Source organism: Uranotaenia lowii, chromosome 2 (assembly GCF_029784155.1).
Source record: "Uranotaenia lowii strain MFRU-FL chromosome 2, ASM2978415v1, whole genome shotgun sequence".
NCBI classification, from domain to species: domain Eukaryota; kingdom Metazoa; phylum Arthropoda; class Insecta; order Diptera; family Culicidae; genus Uranotaenia; species Uranotaenia lowii.
In genome coordinates this window covers 229,367,524-229,381,105 of record NC_073692.1, presented here as the reverse complement: position 1 = coordinate 229,381,105, position 13,582 = coordinate 229,367,524, and the positions used below count along the sequence as shown (strand labels likewise).

The 13,582-nt window shown below is 34.0% G+C and overlaps 1 protein-coding gene across 2 annotated transcripts; it reads left to right on the top strand.

Annotated features, from left to right (window-relative positions):
* The first annotated feature begins 11,574 nt into the window (after window positions 1-11,574).
* LOC129748857 (uncharacterized) lies at window positions 11,575-13,108 on the top strand. Of its 2 annotated transcripts, none has more exons than XM_055743624.1 (4): window positions 11,575-11,996; window positions 12,054-12,367; window positions 12,426-12,544; window positions 12,612-13,108. In XM_055743624.1, the coding sequence occupies exons 1-4, from the start codon at window positions 11,994-11,996 to the stop codon at window positions 13,046-13,048; spliced, it is 873 nt and encodes a 290-aa protein (XP_055599599.1). In that variant the 5' UTR covers window positions 11,575-11,993; the 3' UTR covers window positions 13,049-13,108. The 2 variants fall into 2 exon arrangements, with proteins under 2 accessions (XP_055599599.1, XP_055599598.1); XM_055743623.1 differs by having other exon boundaries at window positions 11,590-11,996; window positions 12,606-13,108.
* The last annotated feature ends 474 nt before the right edge of the window (window positions 13,109-13,582 follow it).

Here is a 13,582-nt window from a genome sequence, read left to right as displayed (position 1 = left end):
ATGGTTGCAGAAATTTATTAGACCACTTTATGCTTTGGGGTTACATTGATCAGTCTCTATTTTGACGGTTTTGTAGTGAATACAGATAGAGATTGATGAAAGTGAGTAAATCGATACAAAAGAACACGTACTACTCTAACATGAATAGAAACATTTGAACGTGTGGAATCTTGATGCTGTCAGTCTGAAAAAAATGGAAAGAAAGCGTATGATGAAAGGTTGCAGAAAAGAGAGAGCGGATAGGGAATTCTGTTAACGAATTTTGGAGAGCAAGGTCGCGTCTTTTAATTTGTGGAAATTTCATCGTAGGAAATTTCATAAAGTGTCCGAAAAAGTACGACAGGTTTCAACAAGGTTTTTATTATCATAAAGGTACAAAACACCTTCATAATATTTACAAATTCTAGTTTATCAATTTAACCTCGCTTTGTGACGTTTTCTTTTAAAAACATTAATATTCGAAAAAAGAACTAAAATGGTGCATACTTTTAGGGGCAAAAATTAAAATAATTGCTAAATAGTTGGAGTTACAGAATACAAATGAAATTTAACCTTCACACCGAATATTTTAATTTTCATTTTTTTTCCTCCGAAGTTAACCATTTGATAGGGTCCCTACTCTTTTGTCCAATGCGGGCTTTCTCTTGGAAAATGTCCTTATCTATTATAAATAAAAAAAAATTATCACTACATGACCATAAAAATAGCACTTTAACTATGCATATACAAAGGAAAAAAGTAGTTCTTTCTCATTCAACAACCCGTTTGCTTCTAAATGCTTTTTGTTTTCATCAGGCGAGCTGTTTGTTTGGGAGCTTTGGAAAAAATGCCAAGCGAAATGTTTGATGATGATGTGTTTCGATAGAAAAAAAACATTTTTTCTTGATTTTTATGAACAAAAAGTTTGCCTAGAAATTTGCTGAATTCTAGGATTTTGTTTTTCAATGTTATGCTCGGATTTGGCAAGGTTGTAAGTTTTAAGTTGAAAATTGATCGGATACTCATAGCCAGCACACTTGTTAAAACATATCTTTTAGGTTAGAATTATTCGAATTATTGTGGTTCCAAATTTGATTATTAGAAATAAACATTTAAGCCTGTGATCAATTTGGGGATTCTGTATCCAATTTATTGTACTTGATTTTCAGTTTGTATCATCTTTGGGACGAAATACTCGGTTTTGCATTTCAAACTAAAGTAAGGTGCATTTTCCACATTCAAAACTTATCATTTCGGAGTATAAATAGAAAATATTGAAAATTACAAACCATTTTGAAGATTGGTATATGAAATTTTTACTCTACACTCTTATGAAGGATTGAAACTTAAGAAAGTTTCCTTACTGGTGATCCTTTTAATTACGAATAAATAATTAAAAAAAAATATATGAAAAACTACAAATTCAGGATTCAAATACAGATCTTTGGTTGAGAATTTCAATACAAATTTTGCTTTTTGGTTCATAATTAATTGGAATTTTTAGTCAAAAATCGTTTCAACATTTGTAATCCAGATTTTGGATCCCGGTCCAAAATACAGAATTTAGATCCGGAGATTAAATTTAAAATTTTGATTCAAAATGTGTTACTCGAAGTAAAGTACTAAAATCAAGATTAGAATTATAATGTAAGAATTTCTTTAAGGATTTAAATTGCAGGAGATCGCAATTTCAAAATTTTCGTGTTTCAAAATTAATTTTTTTTAAAGAGTCAACGCAAACTTGGTGAGAATCACAAATATAAAATAAATTCTGGCTTCAGTTTTTTTCTTTAAAAAATCAAGATTTTTTTTATAATTTATTCAGAGGAATTTAATGTTAAAATAAATTATTAATGATAATTTTTCATCGATGAAAAAAATTGCAATTACTTCCTATTCAGCTGAAAATTCAGTTGAAAATATATTTTATTTCTTTGGTCTTTCACATTTTTGAACCTGTAATATGGTTCTTCAAAATCCTAGTTTAAAACTTATTGAGTTTGAGGATAAAAATAAATTTTATTTGGACCGCAAACTTAATCTCTTTTTTTTTATCCACCAACGTCTAGGTAAAAGGTTATGCTTTTGTTTAAAAAAGTGCCTTTTTTTGCTACATAATTGAAGTACATGCAAAAAATTATTCTTTTAAATTAATCCACACAAAATCTTTATTCATTAATTAAAAAAATTGGCATGCTCTAGGACTTATTCTCGAAAGCTATGATTTAAAATCTAATTCAATATTTAATATCTAATATTGTAAAATAACTTAGATATGAATAATTAGATACAACTAACATATTTTTTACTATTCGTTGTGTATGTATTGTTCAACCAAAAATGTTATGAGAAAAATTTTGTCTTCAAATCCTCCCTTTAAGACTCATACTCCACTCTCCAATAATGTCGAATGAATAATCAAACACATATTTTGCCTGGAATCGGGATCCCTTAGATATATTAGAGGCAACCAATTTTCTGAGCTAACACTAAAGTAACATAGAAATGAATATTTTTATTGAGAGTTTGTATTGTGTTTTGTCCAGTACTGTAAGAGATGATTTTTTAATTATGATTTCATAATCAGAACTCAGTATTCAAATTTCAGAATCCAATATTTGTACTCGCAATTCATAATACTTAATTCTAGATTCAAAGTTAAGCATTTGGAATTCGTAATTAGGCATTCAAAATTCAGAATTCACTCACTTTTCGAATTCTGGATACAGCTCATAGTTTTCAGTCAATATTTTTACAAACTGGTATAGTCTCTTATATTTCTTTACTATGTCATTAAGATTATTCCAGCTAAAAACAGCTTTCGTTCTTTAATGGCAATCGCAAATCATGCAACGCACTGTTTTCATTTTTCAGGCACAGCTTTACCATAAAAAAGCTACTTCATGAGCGTTACATTCCTCCATGCGTTACATGCTTTTACTCTTGATGCATTATCTACGATGCGCTTTATCCTGGACACACACTGCGGACTCAAGTCAACTGTGGTAATTATAGCCATTTCTCAAGGTGTCTTGGATTATTTATAGCGTTAAATTTTGTTCACGGAATTTCTTTCAGAATCAAAGAACGTTTGGATAAATAAAGCCTAGTCCACACAAGGCAACTTGGACTGCGATTTCGGTTGCTGAGACTTGTTTATGTTCACATTTGATGAGATTGCCGTCTCAAGTCTCCCAACAAGTATGGGAGACCTTCAGCAACTAAGATGAAAACTTAAACAAGTCTCAGCAACCGAAATCGCACTTCAAGTTGCCGAGTGGGGACTAGGCTTAATTAACAAAAACGATAATATTTGAATCTATTTCGGACAATTATCGATACCAATAATTGAAAAAGTACAAGTACAGATATGTAAGTGATACTTAAGTGATTATATCTACCAATTTCGAAGTTCTGAGTTATGTTTACGAAACGTGCTTTTGTAATTTCAATAATCAGATAACACTTCACATATGAAAAATTTCTAACAAAAAGCGATACATAGGAGAATAAGACTCATTTTGATGAAATGTTATACATAAACAACTAATTTTAACATTTTACATTCAGATTGACAACTTTCTTCTCATTTAAGAAATAAAAATGTTTTTACAATATATTTTAACGGTTTTTATCACTCGGCATAAAACTATGAGTTCAATTCATTAGCTAATTCAAAGGCATTTGCAAAGAAAATAAATATTTTGCTTCGGTAATATGTTCAGTTAATCACACTTAATTATCTCCAGATAAAAGTGGAAAATAAACAATAAACTTTTACAAACACATCAAAGTCGTATTTTTTTCGCAGCACTTTATACATTTCGAAACTTTTTATCACTCTCTTTGCCAATGTTAAGTTTTCAATGTCCATGCGACATCGTCGACGCTGCACTTGAAATACTTGAAAGTCACACTTTTCGAGGTCAAGATTGAAAGAAATCTCTGGTATGCCACCATTACAAGTTTGTTCTGGATAGTTTTCAAGGACTTTTTAAGTTTACCATTTCTTCCGTTCAATTGGTAGTGAAACCGATACCAATGCGCGAACAATCGGACAAAGGAGAAATCCCTTCTTGGCCAAACAGTTATGAGAAAGTGTTGCAGTGAATGATGATCCTTTTGGTTCCGGGCCAAGTTCAATAAGTTTCCATTACAATGATTCGGACAGATGTTGGTAATAAAGCTTACGGAAATTCGATGTCTTATTAAGGAGGTGAAATAATATGGTTCCAATTTTTGTATGCTGTTGAATGCTTCCAATTTCAGAATTTAATCACTTTGCTATTAAGAAATCAATTAAGATTTCAACATTAGAATATACAAATTCGTAAGGAATAACTCAAAGAAAATATCAAACACTGTAAAATGTTTTTTTTAAGCGATTTTAGCTCCACAGGAAGCATTCGTCCCTATTCTGTAAAATGATGTATTTAGAAACTGCATTTGAGACTATTTTTTAAAACCCTAAGTTCTATTTGAACAAGCGACTAAGCATGTGTTTGATTTATAGATTGGAACCCCCACAAAAAAAGATATCGTTACGTAAAAACAATGCATTTATTTAAAAGCTCATTCCTTTTTTTAACATAGAAATTAGAACAATTCAATAAATGCCAAAAATAACAGAATTAATATTTTTCTCGAAAATGCTGTTATTTTTGTTTTGATTTTTTGTTTTCATCGACTTTTTCGACGAGAATTAAAACGAAATTACTTGCCAGTTGTGCAAAGCGTTTCGAGCTGGTTTTGGCGTTTCGCTCCACCTCGGTGGACCTTAAAAATTTCATTGTTAAATTTTCCATTTCACAAGAACTAATTACCTTCTTTATCTAGCGATTATCGTACTGTCATTCACTGTTAGTTGTTTGTTTCAATGTTATGTTTACATTGACCTGTCAGTGTATTGATTTTTGGGGAAATGCAGTTGTTTGCTAATTTGAAATTAATTGAAACTTTCTGTTCGTTAACAACGTCGTTGTCACCCTTAATTTGAATGGGAAATATTTCTCCACAGATTTCGGTGTTGTACTTCAAGAGTTTTCCTTAAATTTAGTGTTCTTTTAATCAAATACATGACCATTCCGATACCACTGATCACACTGCCGATACTATGCTGTGCAAGTCCGGTTCCTCCTATTTTTTTTTTGTTTAACATCGTTTTTTTTACCTGTTCCAATCTTTTTTTTGTAAAAATTGACTCGTTTCTCCAAGGTAGAATTTTTTAAAATCCTCCTCATTTTATACTATAAACCACATTTGCTGCTTCATCTTTTGGTATTTTGTTATTAGTTTTTATGAAAGTTGTGTTCTTAACTTTGTTAAACAGAAGATTGAAAGGCTACATTAATATCGTCTTGTCTAAAATACCTCACCTCGACCTGCACAATATGGAATTATAATCAAATTTTTGGGCTGCTTATTTTTAGTTTCACTAAGACTGTTGTGCATTTTGTGGGTTTGTTTGGGTGGGTTCACCCCTTTGCCTCCAAGTTACTTATTCCCTTTTACCACCAACCAAAACGTGGTTTCTATAAAGAATTGTTTTTTTTTATTGGGCCAAAACATTTATTTAAAAAATCAATTGAACTTTAATTTGAAAGGCATATAATGTTGGGAAAATCACTATCATGAGTGAATTATCTGTTTACATTTAGACACAACTTTTGTGGACAAATACCACCACAATTTTGTTATTAATTTTGATTTGTTATTCTGTTCGAACCTTCAATGGATAGATCACAAATTCCTGATTTCTGACCATTAATACAGTGAGCAAAACAAGAATAGTACCACTATATGTTTAGCTAGTTAAAATATGAGTGGTTAAAAATCCAAAAAAAATTCTTCTACAACTTGTTTTAAATTGTTTTACAGATAAATCAAGCTAAAGTTTACTTTTTTTGGACGAAGCAATTGGCGTTGAGGACCTAAAATATGAAAAATAGCGTGAAATAAGAATAGTACTATTTATGTTTTTCTATAAAAATCTAGATCATTTCTCATTATTGGTGTGAAATGCAAAACCAAATAAACAGAGATTTCGAAGCAGCTTTTCATTTCTAATTTCCTAGGAATCCTAATCAGCTATTTTTCTGACCATAAATAGGCTATTAAGCATTGAATTGACTAACGCCATGTTGGTTGCAAAATCGAAGGGCACAAAATAACGCTATGTTGATGGATTCACAATGCAGGCATTGGATTTTCAGGCCTTATTTCCATGAATTCCATCATGATTGACCATCAGATTTGACGAGGCGCATTTATTTTAAGATACTATTTCATACACATTTTACCTAAAATCTTGATTGACAGTACAAATGATGTCCATAATATGGTTAAAACATTGGTGTTTTGGCTATTAATTTTACCAGATCATAACTCAATAATGCAATTATCATTAATCAACCATTATGGTTGCTGGAAAAAATGAAAAAAAAATTCCGAGAACTCACAGAATCGAAAAAAACTGCTGACATGTTTAATAATAGCTTTATAAAAGCTTTGGTGACCAACAGTGATATGTCATGAAGACGTTTTTAGGGTTGTGGCCCACGTTACCCCACTCTCCCCTACTTATTATGATTTATTTTGAAAAACTAGATTCGCTAATCGCTTGAAATTTATTTCATTTGTCAAATATATACATAAATCATTTTCTCACCTTATTTTGTACGATCTTGAATTATTTGTTTACTCGTATCAGCTATTTTACACATTTTACAGCTATGATTTTATGAAGGCAAATTATTGATTCGAATTACTAACAGCAACCAGAAATGAACCAACTTGCGGCTCAAAACCCCACAAAGAGACAAAACAAAATACCAAAAGTAAAATCCTTAATGGACTGTAAGGCAAACCACTCACGGCCACTCAATAAGCGGTTTTATCACCATTTCCTTACTAATTTTGAACCCGTTATTTCACAAGGAATTATTGAAAGTTTTCAACTCTTAACTGTTGAAATTAAAAGAAAAGATAACTGAGTGTTTTGGATATAAGTTTATCTTGCAAGTTTATATTCTCCATACATTTAGTTTGTGGGTATGGTCATAGGGTTGTTCAATGCGAAGGGTCCTAAGCCACGATCCGAGCCTTCTCGAATGACGTCGCAAACGCAGAGGTGGCTTAAAATAGCATTGTCCGGTGCTAGAGAATATTAAACATTTATTACTTACTTACCTACTTACTTACTTACTACTTGCTATTAATTAAATCTTCATTTCATCTAGAAAGGAAATCATAGTTCAAATGGAGAATCAACAAAACATCTTATGAATTATCTGAATTTGTCGAACGAAGCAAATTCCTGTGTTTCACTTATTGTTATCTTTTAATAGGCGATGGAAGCGAAAAGTTATTTTTTCTCTCCTAAAGAAAACCCGTAAGATCTGTCAAAAGTTGGGTGAAATTTTAGCTGCATCCCACTTGCACTAGTGGAAAACCATCACCCAAATTCGGCACCGCTTCTGTGCAGACCTGTCCGGACTGAAGCCCGGAAGTAGCACTGGTGGCCCACCGAATCACTTACAGCCGCGGGAATCGCACGCACTACTCGGCTGGCTCGCTTGCTTGCCGACTGACTGGCTGACTCGCGTGCACGCTCGTGTCGAATGACGAAATGTCAGTTTTATCCATTCACACATCCCCCTCCTATCCCAAACAAAATATGATTGAAAATATTAAAAAAAATACTATCTCATACATTTTAAGTGGTTTTTCCCAAATTTTATTCAAGACCGCAAACTCAAGGAATTGACAGAGTGTATGTAAGCAAGGTATTTGAATGTTGAGCTGCATTAAGAGTGATTATGCACAATAGGTTATCTCATCTCAACACTCTAGCAATTTCTTTAGAAAACTCTCTCAAACATTAAAAAGATTCACATTCAAAAATCTTTATGAGAGGTAAAAAAAAACCAACGAAAGACCTGACATCATTTGTTGCTCCATTGACAGATTTTTTAATGCTATTTAGGTTGCAATACGATAGTTTAAGGTAATTTCTTACTCACTTTGCAAGATAATCATCGGAAAATCTTACATTCGATGCAAGGTGCAATTTCTAACATCAATTGGTTCGTTCTCAAGACGTGTTCATCGAGGAATTCAAATATCAGTAAAGGAACTGTTTAATACATTTCCTGCAAGCTGTCCAGTGTATCCCCTCTACTGAGTTCAACCAAACAGTTAGCTTGATTCCTTTTTTTTTTCAAGAGACCTTCTATCCTCGTCTTTCAATTTCAAGCTGGCCAATAAATATGTTCTCACTTTTTTGTGTTCAATTGTATTGCAAATCTTTTTCATATCTCAAGCTTAAAGTCGTGACCTTGTGACGTATTTACTCGATCCGTTATCTCGACTCGCTAAGTATTGTATACTCCTATCTACTTTATCACCGATTTGTTCATTCAAATCAAATGAAATTTTAAAGAAATATTTTAGTATAAATCCCTATATACTATCGAGACGTTTTAAAATTCGTTCTTATCTCAAGCTGTCCTTCCAACTCACTTAGTTTCCAATGAGATGCAATACTTAAATTGTCATTTCAACATGCCTTTCAATTTCAAGCTGTCCTCTCAACATGCTTGAATTGGTTTATATCAATACGTTTAGGCTGCCCTCTCCACTCGCCTTTTAATTTCTACCTTTACTTGCAACACTCTCAAAATTTCTGACAATACTTAAAGACTGTCTTCTCAATTCGCGTTTCAAATCCCAAGCTGTTCTCTCCATCTCAATCGATTTTTTCAGGCTGTCCTCTCAACGCACCTTTCAATTTTAAGCTGTCATCTCAACTCGCTTAAATTTTTTATCGATTGTTCAGGCTGTCCTCTCAACTCGCCATTCAACTCAGCTCTTTGAAATTTCAATCAATTTATACAGGCTGTCCTCTCAACTCGCTTGAAACTAACGTCAATATGTTCAGGCTGTCCTCCCAACACACCTTCCAATTTCAAGCTGTCCTCTCAACTCGCTTGAAATTGTGAACATAATAAGCTGCCCTTCCGTATCGCTTTACATAACAGATTTATTATTTTTGCAAGCTCTTTTCTCAACGGACTTGAAAATTAATCTGAATTGTGATTTTCTTCCAGTCAAGTTCCGGCATTATTCCCGAATGGCACGTTGCCTTTCTTCCACTTTGACCGAAATAGCTTCCGAAATATGTAGCTTCCGAAAATCTTCCAACAGTGTTGCTTTTTCTTAAACAAGTTTTGAAATGTTAAGTAATGTAACTACTCATTTTTCCCGTTTTTTTGCAATGGGTAAATAATTAACTGTTTGGATTTCAACCCCGTTTGATGAAAATTAATTTAACGTGAATCGCATTTGTTGTTCTTTTTCGGTTCGCTTTTTTTTCTAATTTCTCGTTTTTTCTGTTTCGTTGTTGAAAAATTACCTGCCACGGTCGCCAAATGTGCAGACCTGTCCGGAGCTCTGAAGCCCGGAAGTAGCACTGGTGGCCCACCGAATCACTTACAGCCGCGGGAATCGCACGCACTACTCGGCTGGCTCGCTTGCCTGCCGACTGACTGGCTGACTCGCGTGCACGCTCGTGTCGAATGACGAAGTGTCGGTTTTATCCATTCACACAGCTTCCATTGCCTATTTAACGTCACTTGATTGCTTGATTTAAAAATTTGTCATTTCATTTGATATTTAAGAGACGTACACATATGACGGAGATAGAACATCAGTGAAATCGTAGAGCGAAATAAGAGATTGTTCTTACCGGGTTCGCCGACTGGTTCCAAATCACTCGTAAATCCGTTTAAATGACCAAGTTGATCACACGAACAAAATCCCTCCAAAACAGTTAACGTTTGGCATGCAATTATGGTGGGCTTAAGTCCTGGTCAATATTCGTCTATAGATTCATGCATGCAGGCTTGTGAGGTTTTTATAAACTTTCCGAATTCACACACGACGTATTTGCCGAACTTATTCCTGATCTTTATTTATTCTAAATGCAATTACACAAATTCTCTCAAACTGATTAACAACTGATATTTTATTCCAATTTCTCAGACGATTTTATTCTGTCGCGATAGACGATGGTTGATAGTTCGGAGGGCACTGAACTGCCGGTTTTATTTATGCCTTTTCTACTACTCTTCGTTATCTCGTTAACTTGAGCGCACTATTGTCTACTATATACTACTTCAACCTACACTACTAGAGGAGACGGTATGCTCAAAAATCTAAACTATTTTGTATAACAGTCTGAGACGTGAGATAAACGATAACAGAGATTGACGAAATTTTTGTGTACAAACTCTAGTGCGAGAATAAAATCGCAATATTATTTTTAAATACTATTTTATTATTCATTCTTAACCTTCCAAAGCCGTTCGCAAAATATCCGTTTCGGGTAAATTTGAGTTGTAGTTTGATTTCGTTCTCCTGGCTGCAAATGTTTACCGATTTTGATGATATTATATTCATTGTGTAGATAATTTATTCTTATTACTCAACGTTTCAAAACAATATATATTATATTATATAATATGTATTACCAGGTTATCAGAATCTGGTTCAGAAAGTAAATAGTCTGAAAAATCAATTTTTATTTTAAAATACTCATAACTTCTGACAGCGTTTCTGTATTTAGGGGAGATGAGGGCATAACGAGCACCCAGGGCATAATGAGCACTACTCTTTTCTACGAAAGAACGTATTTTCTTAAATAAATTTTCATGAGGATTTGTTTCGTACTTCCTATAGTATTAATTTTTCACAAAAAAAAGGAATCTCCTTATCATCTTTACAGAGATATTTAAAAAAAACTAGCTTGGTTCTCAACTTAAGAAAATATTATAATTTTTGAGCACCACGAAATAAGCTCTTATGATCTTAAAATAACCTTGATCTATAATGTACGCACTGCAACATGATGTACACATTGTTTCTCAATTTTTACCTTCATAAATTTTTTGATTTTTCACTTTTATCAATTTTAAAACACGTTTTTACTTAAATTTGTTGACTAGGGGCATATAGAGCACCATATAATCGAGGCATAATGAGCATTTTCTGCCATAGAATCTAGCAGCGAATTAAAATTGATTTATAGCGCCACACCTTGACTAGTTTTCATCCGACGATTTAGCCTATTAGTAAGGTGTCGGAGAGGTAATTAAAAGACTAGCGTTAGATTTCTGTTCGAGGTGATTTTTTTCCATTTACAATTCATGATCGATTTTTTTATTGTTACATTATACGGCTAGTAGCATCATCCTCCGAACAAAGCACTTAATGTATGAGCGTGCGTGAATTGTTTGTATTCTACAAACAGACCTAGATTATTTTGTTATTGCTTTGTTTGATGAATCTACGTCTCACCTGACTTAATTGAGTATAATTCGCTGCTAGATTCACCGGCAGAAAACTCTCATCGTGTCCTGATTAATGGTGCTTCTACTGCCCCAGTAGGGGTTCTCATTATGCCCCTACAGCTTTTGGCAAAAAGTTTTAAAATGCATTTTTTAACGTTTTCATCTAGTTTTTCAAATTTCAGCCCGTTAGGAAATAGGCTTTTCAAGTGTCTGAACACGAAACAATAATTTAACCTCCATATTATAGCTATTTTCTATGGTTAAATAAGCGTTTTCCCTAAGGTGGCCATTATGCCAAAAAATTGTATATCTAAGAATTTGGCCTACTAATACCAAATCTAAAAACCTCTGACTAGATATAGTGAAATTAGGCTCACTTACCCTACTACGGTCGTTTAAAAGAAATTTGTCAAAGCTCGCCGCATATCGAAAAATTGCATCATTTACTATAATGCACATGATTTGAAACATAAACATACTTAACTCAAAAGTATGGATGCTTGTTGCTGATCTTGACCTTGGACACAGTGAAAATTTTTCACAAAGTTTTTCGTTTGAGTGAAGTGCTCTGAAAAGATGTTTCGATAAATCCTAGCAGCTCATTCTCTGTTTGTCAATAATTTTCGTACCCATCAAATCTCGACATCCAAATTTTAGCCAAATTAAATGGTAGTCAAATATTCAATTTTTTATTGCACTCAATTAATTCAAATCTTTGAACTTCAGGACAACATCAGCGTGACGGATCTAAGGCATCGGTACTTCGGTCCAACGTTGGACGAAAGCATTCTGTATGGAGTCGAATGTTTGAGGGGTCTTTTCCGGTCATCAAATCAACAATCTAATAATAAGCTGAGTGATTTGCATCTGTACAAATCAACTTTGGATACTAGCATCGGTAGTGATCGCCGGTTGACTGAAAATTCCCTCATATCCGGCTCACGGAACAGTTCTAGACGAGGTTCAAGAGACTCTTCGAGACTTGTCTCTTCATCGGTTGACTCTAATCTAGTTCCGGAAAAGATGAACGGTAAGAAACGGTGAGTGCTGGTATTTTTTGATAGACTTTAATTTGATGAATTGAAACCTAACTTTTAGTGTCATAACTTCGACTCCACGACAAGAATACTGGAGAAAGCTGTCACAAAGTAGCAAAGCTCTAGTACCTGATCCCAAACCATCACAATCACCAAAATTATCCTCCGGGAGTATAAAAAGTATTAAAATCCATAATTTTGAAATCCATATGATGATTTCAAGTAAAAATTTTTCTCCAAGTTTTAGGACAAATGAAAAAAGAGCAATCGACTACCAGGAATGTAACGAACAACTCCAAAAACAAAAATTCTCTAGACATTAAAATCCCCCAAAAATTTCCCCCATCTCCACCGGAAGTTAAAATACCGAACCGCTCTAAAACATCACCGGAACCAATTGCTCTATCGGCCAATAAAAATCGTCCCAAGCTTTTGGACACACGGTGGGCCATCGTGCGGGTGCAGGAGTTTGCCGATTCGGCGAAAACCTACGAAATAATCAAGCCCTCGGACACGTTGCTGCCCAAGTCGCTGCTGGAGCTGAAAAAACCCTGCGGAATGCCTCCAGACTGCGCACCGGAAGTGATTTTCGCAACCCTTCCGGATGCCTCGGTGGCTGTTTATCATGGAGACATTTCTGAGAAGCGGAAATCTTTCAATATCACCAAACAGTCACAAAACTGAATCATTTTCCAAATTTAGAATAAGGTTAAAAATAGAAATGGTATTCTGAACGCCTTCGAAATTACAACGCAAAACCTTATGAATTCTCAGTTTGCTAATATTTTCTCAAAATCCCAACACTTAAGTTTGTAGAAATATCATCACATGGGAAACCAACAACATACTCCATGATTGATTGGCATTGCTCAGTCTGGAGCCACTGGAGACGGTCGATGACTAACTAATCTCCCTCCGGAGGCGCTAGACGCAATTCATCAAATTTTCTGCCTCATGGATCTTCCCATACGTTGTCTTGTCGTCTCCGGGAGTTTTTACGCTATAGGTAGTAGTTCTATAGCGTTTTTCTTATTGTTGTGATTATTTTTAGTAGTTTTATTACTATCATATTTGGAAACGATTCTGGCGGCTTACAGTCAGTCCCACGGCTTGTCGTATTGAGTAGAGTATTGTTTTTTATCGCACTGGAAAAATGAGAAAAAAACTCACTCAAGTTCAGGAAAAACAACGTTGATTAACATGCCGACAATAAATCAA

Coding starts and splice junctions, on each gene's coding strand:
- LOC129748857 (XM_055743623.1), top strand. Junction 12,368..12,425: donor AAGATGAACGGTAAGAAACG/GTGAGTGCTGGT, acceptor CCTAACTTTTAG/TGTCATAACTTCGACTCCAC. Junction 12,545..12,605: donor ATCCTCCGGGAGTATAAAAA/GTATTAAAATCC, acceptor TTTTTCTCCAAG/TTTTAGGACAAATGAAAAAA.